The following is a 14,721-nucleotide window of genomic DNA, read 5'->3' as shown; positions in this document are numbered from 1 at the left end:
GAGGTTCACAAAGCTGTCCTAGTCACTCAGACTGGGTGAGAGGGGTAAAGGGGCTGGGTATAAAGTTGGGACTGGTGTAAAGATCTGGCCTGGGGCTGGGTATAATGTTGGGACTGGTGTAAAGATCTGGCCTGGGGCTGGGTATAATGTTGGGACTGGTGTAAAGATCTGGCCTGGGGCTGGGTATAATGTTGGGACTGGTGTAAAGATCTGGGCTGGGTATAATGTTGGGACTGGTGTAAAGATCTGACCTGGGTATAATGTTGGGACTGGTGTAAAGATCTGGGCTGGGTATAATGTTGGGACTGGTGTAAAGATCTGGGCTGAGTATAATGTTGGGACTGGTGTAAAGATCTGGGCTGGGGCTGGGTATAATGTTGGGACTGGTGTAAAGATCTGGGCTGGGTATAATGTTGGGACTGGTGTAAAGATCTGGGCTGGGTATAATGTTGGGACTGGTGTAAAGATCTGGGACTGGGTATAATGTTGGGACTGGTGTAAAGATCTGGGACTGGGTATAATGTTGGGACTGGTGTAAAGATCTGGGCTGGGTATAATGTTGGGACTGGTGTAAAGATCTGAGCTGGGTATAATGTTGGGACTGGTGTAAAGATCTGGGCTGGGTATAATGTTGGACTGGTGTAAAGATCTGGGCTGGGTATAATGTTGGGACTGGTGTAAATATCTGGGCTGGGTATAATGTTGGGACTGGTGTAAAGATCTGGGCTGGGTATAATGTTGGGACTGGTGTAAAGATCTGGGCTGGGTATAATGTTGGGACTGGTGTAAAGATCTAGGCTGGGTATAATGTTGGGACTGGTGTAAAGATCTGGGCTGGGTATAATGTTGGGACTGGTGTAAATATCTGGGCTGGGTATAATGTTGGGACTGGTGTAAAGATCTGGGCTGGGTATAATGTTGGGACTGGTGTAAAGATCTGGGCTGGGTATAATGTTGGGACTGGTGTAAAGATCTGGGCTGGGTATAATGTTGGGACTGGTGTAAAGATCTGGGCTGGGTATAATGTTGGGACTGGTGTAAAGATCTGGGCTGGGTATAATGTTGGGACTGGTGTAAAGATCTGGGCTGGGTATAATGTTGGGACTGGTGTAAAGATCTGGGACTGGGTATATTGTTGGGACTGGTGTAAAGATCTGAGCTGGGTATAATGTTGGGACTGGTGTAAATATCTGGGCTGGGTATAATGTTGGGACTGGTGTAAATATCTGGGCTGGGTATAAAGTTGGGGCTAGAGTAAAGGGATCGTGTTCAGTCTGGGATATAGGGCTGGGGCTCAATAGGGCTGGGGCTGAGCTAGGCAGATCCAGGTGAAAGCTATGAGGCTCTCCCTCTCCAACCCTGCCTTATGCCTTACAACGGCTCCCTCTGTGTGATTCCAACGTCTGCTTCATCATTCTCTCCCCCCAAAATGCATTACATTTAGCATTCATAACCAGAGTAAGTATTAAGGCTGTCATTAAACAGAGTATTTCATGTTGTCCTAGGGCAACCTGTGGGGAGGCTGTGATTTGTAAGAGTAACGACTGATGCTTGTCACTGGCAGAGGCTTTAACTTAACCTACACAGCAGGACTGAGTGGCTGGCTGAGAGCACATTGCTGAAAAGAGGAATATGGTGCTTAGTCTGTAGCAGCACACTGCTCTGCTTTCATTAAACTAACAGATGAACCCTTTACTTGTTTGTTAGCCGCTCAGCTCACTGACAGAACACAGATGTGCATTTTTTTTTTTAAACACACTCCAGCTCTCATATTTCAAGGTAGGTAAAAAAGAATAGGGCTGGCGGGTGGGGCCACAGCTCCGCTGGCTGGGTGTATTACAGAAGGGCTTGTGGGGAGAAGGGCACAACATACCAAACCATTTTGAAACGTAAAAAACAAAAATGAGCATTTCGTATTAAAATTCAGGATGTAGTACTCCCTGTTTCGTGGCTATACTAAACATGCCCTAGTACTCCAGGTCCATACAGACAGAGCCAACCCTGTAGCATATCCCTCCTCCATCCTGCCCATCAGAGAAAACGCCATCCACCACATCTCACATCTGCTCAGCGGTTAGCGCAACGCCAGAAAGGTAGGACCATTTCATTTCAGCAGCCACTTAGTTCTTGCTTGGGCTGCCTCCATCTACTGCTCGCCTGCTCTCCTCTCACCCCTGCATCTCACCATCTCCTCTCACCCTGCATCTCCTCTCTCTCCCTCCCTCTCTTCCGATCGTTCCCTCCATCTCTCCCTCACTGAATCACCGCCCTCCTGGGCCGTGTGAAAAACGACTACATACACAGACAGTAGAGTAAGGCTGGTGGATGCTGTGAAGTGCACACAAACTAACAGTATGGTTATATACCAGAAGCTGTGGCATCACGCAGAGCGTAGTGTGTGGAGAGTCAGGCAGGCGCGTCGGCGGCCGTACACTGCACACACAACATAGAGCTCTACTGTACCCGCCACCACTAGGAGTCTGAGACTGATTCCTATTGGCCGTTGAGACACGCCGCGTAATGTTGCGTAGCCCCGCATTTCAGCCACTCACAATGCGTCTTAAAGCCCGTGTTTTATGAATGAGCATGAGAACGGATCATATGCAAGGTGTATACACATACACACACACGCATCGTAAAATACCCTCTCCTAAAAACACACCCCGCTCACTCAAACTGTCGATTAGAATAAGTCCTTATCAGGACCCAGTACCGGCTCAGTCAAATGTCTCACACACCTATCGAGATGCTGGGCAGCGTGACATGGAAATTGACAACGCAAATCTAAATCTATTCCAACTCCAACTGTATTAATCTCAATCATAATAATAATCCATCTGGTTTAATTTGGCACGGCAGTTGCGTTTATTTAGATGAAAATGCAACAGCCTGTACACCTGTTACAAGCAGCTCTAGCGTGAGATTCACAACATAAAAAAATTAAACATCCTTAAAATTGCTATCGACCAGCAGACATTTAGCCTAATTTGACTATTAATGCTTTACTGGGAATACCTACATAGGAACCAAGGTGCCATAAGGGACAAACCCATAGTCTAACCAGTATGTAAATCATAACTGCTTTGTGTCCGTGTGAGTCGTTACATTGGGAGAGAACAGGACAACACTAGACTGAAGCCCATTCGCTTTCTATGAAGTCAGTCCTGCCTGGCACGCAGACAGTGTGTAGAAGCCAAGTTCAGTCTGTTTCTATACTAGGTAAACAGCGCCATCTATGGGTAGGAGAAAACAAAGGAACATATTGCACAAGGAGAGGAGAATATCTCATGGGTTCACCAACGTGCCTGTATTGTAACAATGGACATACATTGGTGTTAATAATTGTTGTAAAAAAATATTAGGCTAAATATGAAGTAACAGTATGACAAGACAAAAAGAAATAGGCTAGAACAGTGTAAAAGAGGATATGAGTGTCAACTGCAGGCCTGGAGAATCTGGTTTCATATGTGGCAGCAAGCATTGTAACAATGGATCTACAATGGTTTCCTCCCATAGTCTTATGTCCTACGTAAGAGTATGACAGTAACTAGTAACCTTAATGTCATAATGTCAAACTGCACTCAGAGAAGAGTATGGTCTGAGAGGCGCCACTTATTAAATATCAGAGTGGTGTGAATCATTATGAATGTTCAATAGGAGTGAATCATTATGTTCAATAGGAGTGAATCATTATGAATGGTCAATAGGAGTGAATCATTAAAGGAAAGAGGAAAAGGGATACCTAGTCAGTTGCACAGCTGAATACATTCAACCGAAATGTGTCTTCCGCATTTAGCCCAACCCCTCTGAATCATTATGAATGTTCAATAGGAGTGAATCATTATGAATGGTCAATAGGAGTGAATCCTTATGAATCTTCAATAGTGCATGCTGCTTGCTTGTCGATACTGAGAAAAGTTACTCGCTGTTTAACAAGTGTTTTCACAAATCAAGTCTGACATCATGCTATCCGGGAGAGCAGTAAATTCATTGGAGGAAATGTTGAACTGCTTGTGGTGCTGTGGAGATGCCAGAGGGAACAATGGTGTCTCTTTACTGTGGGGCAACACTGCCCTCTGTTGGTGGATAGGGGAACTAGTTGCAGATTCTACACAGTTACTGACAAAAACAAGGGAGAGAATTGTCTGTCTTTACTTTCCAGTCATTAAAAAGCATGAGTTATTCATTGCCGTAAAAATATAAATAAAAATTAAGCCACATCTGACCACACCAGACACCATCTTCACCCCAGATGCAGCTCTCCTCTGCTCTCCATACAGACAGTGTGTAAGTCCCAAATTACACCCTATTCCCTAAATAGTGCACTACTTTTGACCAGAGCCCTATTGGGAAATAGGGTGGCATTTGGGACTCAACCTTGAACAGAACAGCCATTACCATTAAGCCCTAAGCCTTCCCTGAAGCTCAGAACGGCCTGTCCAACAAAGCCTTGTGATGAGAGCCAGCCGGGAGGCAAGCAGGGCCTAACACACACACACACAGGGCTGACGCCACCAAAACCATTACAGGCCATTCCCAGTGTAATCTCCCCTGATTTGGCCGTGACAGTCTCACCTTCCCCAATCCCCACTGTCCGTCAGGCAGTCCCCAGGCAAACGGGCACACACGGCCTGGCCCCCAAGTGCCTGTCCATCACCCTGGGTCTAAATAAGGGGCTAACACACCACCTGCAATTTCCCCCAGCCTCCCTCTCATCTCTGAGCTGATGAAGTCGGAGGGAGGGAGGGGGGAGGTGGAGAGAGAGCTGGATGGACGGAGGGAGGGATGGAGGGGTGAGAGAGGGAGAGAAAACGAGGTGGATGGAGGGAGAGATTGAGGGGGAGAGTGAGAAAGTGGCAATGTCACACTCTGTTACCTGCCATTGGTCAGGGTGACAACATGGTCGCGTAACGGCCTCGGTCCTCATCCAAGCCCCCGGGCTAGCTAGGGTGTGTGTGTGTGTGTGAGAGAGAGCAAGTGTGTGTGTGTGTGTATAAAATGTATCATGGCACAGCCTACAGAGAGACAGAGGAACCATCTAAAGCCCTTTGTGTAAAACCATTGTCTAAAACCACCTTCAGTTCACTTCACACCTCAAATTTCAGAGCCACAGACACAGTCTGGAGAACTGGACCAGACACAGTCTAGAGAACTGGACCAGACACAGTCTAGAGAACTGGACCAGACACAGTCTAGAGAACTGGACCAGACACAGTCTAGAGAACTGGACCAGACACATAGCCAGTCAATACCATTAGTGGTTACCAAAGCAGCAGCCTAGATTTGTTTAACATTAACCATGACTAACAGCACAATAAGTTGCCTTCCAAATGGTACCCTAGTGTGCATATAGAGCTCTACTGTTGACCAGAGGCCTATGACCTACAAAACCTACTAATCCCAAACGGTAACCACACAGTCATAATCATGTTTCATACAGCACTATACAAGTTACATACTCGTGTGTGTGCATACGTACGTGACGGACACCTCCTCCAATGAGTAATGCTGCCTGCTGAGTGACTATTATTTGTGTGATGTCCTGTAGAAAAGCCATGCCTCTGGCAGAGAACATCTCTCCTCACTCTAATAGTCTCATTAACTATGTATAACCTTATGACTGCGTCCCAAAAGGCACCCTACTCCCTATATAGTGCCCATAGGGCTCTGATCAAATGTAGTGCACTGTAAAAGTCAATTCCATTGTAACGGAATTACGCAGAGACTCCGATTTTTCAACTAGTCGGCTCGGGAATTTGAACCAGCGACCTTTCGGTTACCAAAAACATAATTTCAAAGATTAACAAACCATACAACTCTATGCACAAGAACAACCGTACTTAATTTCCACTACAGATTTTACAAAAACACATTTACAGGAAGAACTGTGCAGATACAAAGTTTGTTAACAGAATAAAATTGCACAGTTTTCCATCATTTTACTGGGTAAATTGTGCAAAGTAGTCATTGCGCATAGAGTTATATGGTTTATTAAACCATTGAAATCAATGGTTTTGGTTTGCATACATTTTAACGTATTTTATTTAAAAATCTGAGTCTCCGCTTAATTCCGTTATGGTGAAATTGCCCTATAGGGAATAGGGTGGCATTTGGGACGCAGACCCTTATTTCAGATGCATTACAGGAGGAGGAATCAGGAATAATTAGCCCACATGTACAAATATATATTAAATACATAGCACAGTATAGGACACCATATGCCCAGGATCTGCATACTAAGCAATTCAGACAATTAAGGAATAGAACAAATCAGTGGTGAGCGAACGTTGGCTATGGTCCACAACACCTCAGGGTTTATTGTTAGCAAATTAGACATAAATTAGACAGAGAGAGACACCTTCTCTGTATTCATGTGTGACAAAATCGAAAATATGGATGAAGATGCGTTTCTATTTTATTCAAGCACGGAGTTTGTTATGAAGAAATGTTTAAATTTCTCTTTACTTAAGAGGTTTGAAGCGTAACATAACGCCATGCATTTTATAAAAAGAAATGATTCACACAAAAACTACTCCATGTTTTAATGTCTTTCAGTCTCCCTTAGTCTACCTGTCACTGCCGCAAACAGAAGGGGAGAATAAGCCTTGAGAGAAACACAAGCAGGTTAAATCCAACCAAATGTCCTGCTGTACAATTACAGCCATTTCTCCAAATTGCAGGGACACAAACAAACTAACAGCAACGCAATTAGTCTTCAAACATCCCACTTCCTCTGTATGGATAAACACTCTCTCTCTCTAGTCACACTGTCTGGGCCACGAGAGAGAGAGAGAGAGAGAGAGAGAGAGAGAGAGAGAGAGAGAGAGAGAGAGAGAGAGAGAGAGAGAGAGAGAGAGAGAGAGAGAGAGAGAGAGAGAGAGAGAGAGAGAGGGTGAGAGAGAGAGAGAGAGCGAGAGAGAGAGAGAGCGAGAGAGAGAGAGAGAGAGAGAGAGAGAGAGAGAGAGAGAGAGAGAGAGAGAGAGAGAGAGAGAGAGAGAGAGAGAGAGAGAGAGAGAAGAGAGAGAGAGAGAGAGAGAAGTAGAGAGAGAGAGAGAGAGAGAGAAGAGAGAGAGAAGTAGAGAGAGAGGGAGAGAGAGAAGAGAGAGAAGTAGAGAGAGAGAGAGAGAAAGAGAGAGAAGTAGAGAGAGAGAGAGAAGAGAGAGAGAAGTAGAGAGAGAGAGAGAGAGAAAGAGAGAGAAGTAGAGAGAGAGAGAGAGAGAGAGAGAGAAGTAGAGAGAGAAAGAGAGAGAGCAAGAGCAATCAAAAGAGAGAAAGGAAGAATAAAATAAAGTGTGTGTCAGGTAGCTCTGCCTTCCTTCCTGCCTTACTGGGCTCCTAATGGAACATTACAGATCACCAGGACCCAGGACAATTAGAGCACATTTCACAGGCTCTGCATGCAGGGAGGGAGCAGGAGGGAATTTGCATGTTTGAAGCATGTGATTAATGTCCCTCTGCAGCTGTGGTAGAACACATTTGTGTCCCAAATGGCACCCTATTCCCTATGGGCCCTGGTCAAAAGTAGTGCACTATGTAGGGAATAGGGTGCCATTTGGGACGCTGCTGAAGTAGAACGTTCTCCCCCTCTCTGCTCCCTGATGAGAGGGACGCCCGGAGGGCTACTATTCACAGGCCAGCAAACACGCTGTAGCACCCCACTTTCACTACCTCTATCTCCACACACAGCCAACACACGCTGTAGCACTACCCTTTCACTACCTCTATCTCCACACACAGCCAACACACGCTGTAGCACTACCCTTTCACTACCTCTATCTCCACACACAGCCAACACACGCTGTAGCACCCCACTTTCACTACCTCTATCTCCACACACAGCCAACACACGCTGTAGCACTACCCTTTCACTACCTCTATCTCCACACACAGCCAACACACGCTGTAGCACTACCCTTTCACTACCTGTATCCATCTCCACACACACCTCTCACATACACATAAAAGATTCAGATGGCACACACACAAAGGTAAAGACGCCTTTGCCACACACAGAGATTCTCTTTCGTGCACAGACAGACAGATACACACACACCCTCTCTTTCACTCATCCCTCCTCACCTATGAAGAAAGCCTCCTGGTAACCTGGCTCGACTCTGATGTCTGGACAACATGCAAATCACATGCAAAACTAGGAGGGAATCAACACAGACTGCCAACTTTCCCAGTCAGGGAGAGTAGCAGAGGATTCTGTTCAGAGTCAGTCAGGGCTTTAGGAGTAAAGCAAGCCAGCCTTAGTTTAAGTGCTACATGCAAGAGGATAGATAAACTAGTATTCACATTTCAGATGTCTGGCTTTTGCTAGAGTTTCACTCCACTACTGCACCATTGAAATAACAACCAGCACTCACACCAGACAAACCATTTCAAAAGCAAACATGGCTATGGAAACTAAAAAAGGCATTTAGCACATTTCCACAACATGTTAAATTAAAAGGTATGACAACTGTGGAGAGAATTAACAGGAGTGTATCCATCCAGGCAACGAGACACTTTACAATGCAGACGGCCCCAATGGACCGCTCATAAACACACAGGTCAGACACCTTGTAATCTGAACCCATAGGCAGGGGGAGAGAGAGGGGGGTCTAGCCTACATGCCATCTCCTGACTTTAATAATAATATAATATGCCATTTAGCAGACGCTTTTATCCAAAGTGACTTACAGTCATGCGTGCATAAATTTTTTGTGTATGGGTGGTCCCGGGGATCGAACCCACTACCTTGGCGTTACAAGCGCCGTGCTCTACCAGCTGAGCTACAGAGGACCACTTTGACAGGAGACACCTATCAGAGTGCCAAAAGTGTCCCGAGGCCACAGACAAAAATATCTAAGAGAGAGAGAGTGTCATTTGGTGGTTCATGGTGGAGACAGAGAATGGCGACAAGAAGTCATCATTATGGGATGGAATAGAACGAGTTGGTAGCTCTGTGGGGGTTGGCAGCTCTGTGGGGGTCGGAAGCTCTCTGGGGGTCGGTAGCTCTGTGGGGGGTGGCAGCTCTGTGGGGGTCGGAAGCTCTCTGGGGGTCGGTAGCTCTCTTGGGGTCGGTAGCTCTCTTGGGGTCGGTAGCTCTCTTGGGGTCGGTAGCTCTCTTGGGGTCGGTAGCTCTCTTGGGGTCGGTAGCTCTCTTGGGGTCGGTAGCTCTCTTGGGGTCGGTAGCTCTCTTGGGGTCGGTAGCTCTCTTGGGGTCGGTAGCTCTCTTGGGGTTGGTAGCTCTCTTGGGGTTGGTAGCTCTCTTGGGGTTGGTAGCTCTGTGGGGGTTGGTAGCTCTGTGGGGTGCTGTGGATCATTGAAGAGAAAACAACACCTCTTGGTTGCAACGCTTGTTGTATTTCCCTGCTTGGTTGGTTGGCATTTCTGTATCTACACTCCCCTACACTTGGTTGCTGTACACCTATAATGCTTGTATTTCCCTGGTTGGTTGGTTGTTTGGTCCAGTTGTATTTCTGTATCTATATCGGTATCCCTCGAGTGTATCAGATGGTGTTTGTTGTTGTACAGTATATTGTCTGATTAGGACCAGTATGTTGTCTGATTAGGACAACTGGGCCAGACTGTTGCTCCATGACCCCTAGATGAATGATTAACTTATTTTCCAGCCATCGGCCGCCTTGATAACAACCAGATGCCTGGCTGGACAGGGGCAGTGAGAGGGTTCAGTGAGACTGGGGAGGGGGTTAGAGGGGCTGGAGAGTGAGGAGAGGGACAAGGGGTCTGTTGTGTTTCCTTGTGCAGGCCAGGCCTTGCAGTGTTCATTAACTCCTTGTCAACTCAGAGGCCTAATCAAATCAAAATCAAATGTTATTGGTCACATGCTTGGTCAACAACAGGTGTGGACTAGCAGTGAAATGCTTCGTCAACAACAGGTGTGGACTAGCAGTGAAATGCTTACTCACGGGCCAATCCCAACAATGCAGAGAGAAAGAAAATAGAGAAATAATAGAAAAGTAAAACATGTCATAACAGAAACACAATGAGTAACGTTAACTTGGATATATACAAGGAGTACCAGGTAATAACTTGGATATATACAAGGAGTACCAGGTAATAACTTGGATATATACAAGGAGTACCAGGTAATAACTTGGATATATACAAGGAGTACCAGGTAATAACTTGGATATATACAAGGAGTACCAGGTAATAACTTGGATATTTACAAGGAGTACCAGGTAATAACTTGGATATATACAAGGAGTACCAGGTAATAACTTGGATATATACAAGGAGTACAAGGTAATAACTTGGCTATATACAAGGAGTACCAGTATCGAGTCGATGTGCAGGGGTACGAGGTAATTGAGGTAGATATGTACATACAACTGGGAATAAAAGTGACAGATAGTAAACAGCTTAACATACACACACACAGCCTGTTTAAGTGCTTTTCAAAGAGTTACAAACGCACTAGCTATGCATGAAACTACAGCCTACTACCAACCAGACTAAAGCCAAAACAGGCAAATCAGCTCTTTATTCTGTCTGCAGTAAGATGTCCCATTCCCCTCCAGAACACAGCACAAATGGTTATGGACTTTATCATGGTGCAAGTCTGCCACCTTGTGGTTAGTTGTGTATATTTTGGTCCATTTGAGACAAACGGTAGCAGACCACTTCAGTACAAACCCCCAAACCAATACAGGGCAGTAGGATAGAGATGGATACACCATGAGGCCAACAGACAGTAAGGACCAAGACGGGAGGATGTAGGATAGAGATGGATACACCATGAGGCCAACAGACAGTAAGGACCAAGACGGGAGGATGTAGGATAGAGATGGATACACCATGAGGCCAACAGACAGTAAGGACCAAGACGGGAGGATGTAGGATAGAGATGGATACACCATGAGGCCAACAGACAGTAAGGACCAAGACGGGAGGATGTAGGATAGAGATGGATACACCATGAGGCCAACAGACAGTAAGGACCAAGACGGGAGGATGTAGGATAGAGATGGATACACCATGAGGCCAACAGACAGTAAGGACCAAGACGGGAGGATGTGTCGTCCACAGTAGACAGCGCTACCACTAGACCAGACTGAGGCACATTCACACCAATTTCATAGCTTGCCATTGGCCTGTTGACCTACCTGTCATCAACAACCCTCAACCACCCCATGACCCCTGCTGCAATCACCTAAACCTACCACCCCATGAGCCCTGCGCCCCATCACCTAACCCTACCACCCCATGACCCCTTCTCCCCATCACCTAACCTTATCACCCCTGCTCCCATCACCTAACCCTACCACCCCATGACCCCTGCTCCCCATCACCTAACCCTACCACCCCATGACCCCTTCTCCCCATCACCTAACCCTACCACCCCATGATCCCCTTCTCCCTTCTCCCCATCACCTAACCCTACCACCCCATGACCCCTACTGCCATCACCTAACCCTACCACCCCATGACCCCTGCTGCCATCACTTAACCCTACCACCCTATGACCCCTACTCCCATCACCTAACCCTACCACCCCATGACCCCTACTCCCATCACCTAACCCTACCACCCCATGACCCCTGCGCCCCATCACCTAACCCTACCACCCCATAACTACTGCTCCCCATCACCTTGCAACCAATGCACCCATCACACTGGCCATATTATACTTTTGTTTGGAGGCCAACTATTTGAAATGCCCACTGGTTCCTACCTGTCATCTTGTATCCGCTCGCTGCCAGCTGTCCGGCCATGTATTCCCCATCTGAGTTGTTGTGGGAGCAGCCCCATGTCCTCATCCAGATCTTCTGCATGCCAGGGATTAAGCTACAGAGGAGAGGATGTATCAACTACAACTATATCAAATGAATGCTGGCCCTTTTTGCACTTGTATTCTATGGGAAGGGACTGTTGGATTTTAGTACCCTTTTAAATGTTGTTATGTACAAGAATATGTTGTTAGGAACGTAACACGATCTGAGGGGAGACGAAGAGTCGTAGGCTCACAGCAGATAATGAAATGAAGTAGTTGGGTCAATGGAGCTTGGCAGCTTGCATTCTATAATGAACCACTATACGGCAGTGTTACTCTACAATTAAATTGCAGTGGCCAATAAGTACTGATTTGGTCCCTGGCTAGTGGCAACAGTGGGGCCATCTTGAATACTGTATGGTCATCTCGCTGACGCACGTGGTGAATCTCAAAAGTCTTTGTTTCTTTATGTCCCTCTCTTCACACCTCCTGATTGGAGGAGGTCAGAGGGGAGGAAAGTTGAGGAGAAAGGTTGTGAGGAATGGAGGGAAAGACTTGAGAAAGAGCCATAAAATAGAGATCAGACAGTAGCAGCACAGTGATGTGAAGGAGCCATCCTCCAAGTTTGTCTAAGCATGCTTAAATAACTGACTGGGACAGAGCCCTGGGTTTCCTGCATGTCACAATACTGAGATAGCCCACTGAGCTACAGCCCCTAGACATTAGCTCAGGAAGACAACACAAGTATTCAGTTCTCAGGCAAGGTTCACTCTTTATCAAACAAGAGTGCATTGCACACTGCATTGATTTAACCATACCTGTCTGCTTGCAACACCTCTGTAGTCTGCTGGGTGTTTCTCTTCCTGGCTCTGGGGATGACGCTCTTCCTGGCATACTGCCTCTCCTGTGGAGTCGGGTCGTCAGCTGACACCATGTCCTCAATGTCATCGATCAGGGAGTCACAAGCAGAAGGCATGATGATGATCTGGTGGAAAAACACACATATAGAGTTATAAAAATGTATCAGTTCACAATGATACATTAACTGACAATACAAAATACAGAGTTAAAAGCCACATTGTGGACCACTCAGCCTATTATTGACTACATAACTCTAACATAATACAGTATGTCACATAGCTAGCTATGTCAATCCACAGATGAACTAGCCACGCGCTGTTATATGGCGCGAACAACCCCCCTCCGCCCGCCTGAGTCCAGCTAACTTTGTTAGAAAACTAGCTAGCTACCTAAGTTAGCCTAAGCAGGAACATTTCTAGTTATATTTCACTGGCTGTTTGACAACTTTAATATTAACTGTACATATTTAAATAGTATCATTTCCCAAATAAAGGTGTCAAAATAGTCTGTCAAATAACTGCGACAGAAGCCTGGTCTAGCTAACACTTAGTTAGCCAATGATAGCTTTTACAGAGATGCATTCTCAGGGAATATTCAATAATTTATCCATAACTGAGTTCTGTAGCTACATTTCTGCCTAATAATAACAATATCTATACGGCACTGAGCCTGTTTTATGCCCATCTTGTCTCTGCTAGCTAACATTAGCGAACACTAATAGAGCACAACGACCTAGCATACACGACCCACGTGTTTCTATTTTGGAATGGCATGTGCAATCAACTTCGTATTACAATTCCTCACCTGTGTTATGTACTGTTATTACTTCAGTAGTTAACAGGTCGCTAATAAACGTTATGTCTCAAATAGAAGAAAAAACTAAAACCTGCTAGCTGAATGGTTGTTGTTATGATCTGCACTATGCCACAAAGATTGTCTATTATATTGACAAGATACTCGATTGACCGCTCTAACAACGGAAATACATGTCCTCAAAGATGGAAGGCAGGCGGGAGGAGTCAAGATCATGTGGGACCATTCTAGCCAATCGGGGGGCAGATACCCGTGAGAACAGGCCATAGCGATAGATGGATAACCCATCTTTGTATCTGTGCCATTACAGCGCCTGTAACAGCATGGGCAGGGCCATTGAGACTGTCTCCATTTCAAAGTAGTTAATTTCCTTCATTGGCCGATTGCGCCCAGCACATAGGAATCCCCACCCATATGACTACTTTAAAATGGTGGAATCCCTCAATAGCAATGTCCATATTAAAACAGGTAATATTCATGATGAGCCCTCTCTCGATGACATCAGGCACAACTCCAGTCGTTTTTTTCTAAGTTGCCGAAATGCCACGCGCGTCCATTTATCAGTGCATTAGTAACAACCTACCCATTACAAAACGTATATTCGATCAAATAAGCCTCACGTTGCAAATTAGCAATTACATATTTTTTTGACCTAAATCGACATTCACTGACCTCCATATAAAAAGTCCTCACTTCGCAGGCTTATTTTTCGTGGGACGATTTTGGGCGGAGTAAAGCCTCTCGCTTTGCCTCTTTCTCTCTGTCTGGCATACTTTCTGGGCGCCTTTTGATGACCACGTGGAACGATGGAAGGGAGCGAGGGACAAACTTATTGCCTAGTGACAAGCGAAATCCGTTGTTGGTTACCTGGAATTACCCTTGTTCCCGTTTCTACTCTTTCTGAGCTCAATGAGACTTGGAAGGACTTTAGCACACAAAATGTAATGTTGCCCACCCAAATGATTATGCTAGTCATGCTAAACTGTGAAATTGCAAGATATTAGCTCAGAAACAGACCAAAATGTCTGCCCACCCAGAAATATAGTCCTAGAACCAATAAGTAAATCAATTTCCATAGTGAAGTTACAATTGCCATACTTATATTGCTTTTATTCAAGTTTTGGTGAATTTCAAACATCCAGAATAGAAAACATATCCCCTATGGCACCAACCCAACAGGTGGCCCTGTTCAGATGTGTATATATATATATATATATATATATATATATATATATATATATATATATATATATATACACACATATATATATATATATATATATATATATATACACATATACACACACACAATTTATATAAAG

At 45.4% G+C, this 14,721-nt stretch overlaps 1 protein-coding gene across 1 annotated transcript in view; it reads right to left on the bottom strand.

The window, feature by feature from the left end:
* cdkal1 (CDK5 regulatory subunit associated protein 1-like 1) overlaps positions 1-13,527 on the bottom strand; it is a 993,836-nt gene extending 980,309 nt beyond the window's left edge. Inside the window, exons 1-3 of the mRNA XM_084158515.1 lie at positions 13,391-13,527; positions 12,544-12,710; positions 11,687-11,799 (exon numbers count right to left, since the gene is read on the bottom strand). Of these exons, the coding sequence (XP_084014641.1) occupies positions 11,687-11,799; positions 12,544-12,701 (271 nt within the window). The 5' untranslated portion in view covers positions 12,702-12,710; positions 13,391-13,527. The remainder of the gene's footprint in view (positions 1-11,686; positions 11,800-12,543; positions 12,711-13,390) is intronic.
* Positions 13,528-14,721: the final 1,194 nt, after the last annotated feature.

This window comes from Coregonus lavaretus (assembly GCF_964263955.1).
Source record: "Coregonus lavaretus genome assembly, chromosome: 3".
Classification (NCBI taxonomy): domain Eukaryota; kingdom Metazoa; phylum Chordata; class Actinopteri; order Salmoniformes; family Salmonidae; genus Coregonus; species Coregonus lavaretus.
Note: the sequence above shows the minus strand (reverse complement) of the source record. Positions and strands in the feature narration are given on the sequence as shown.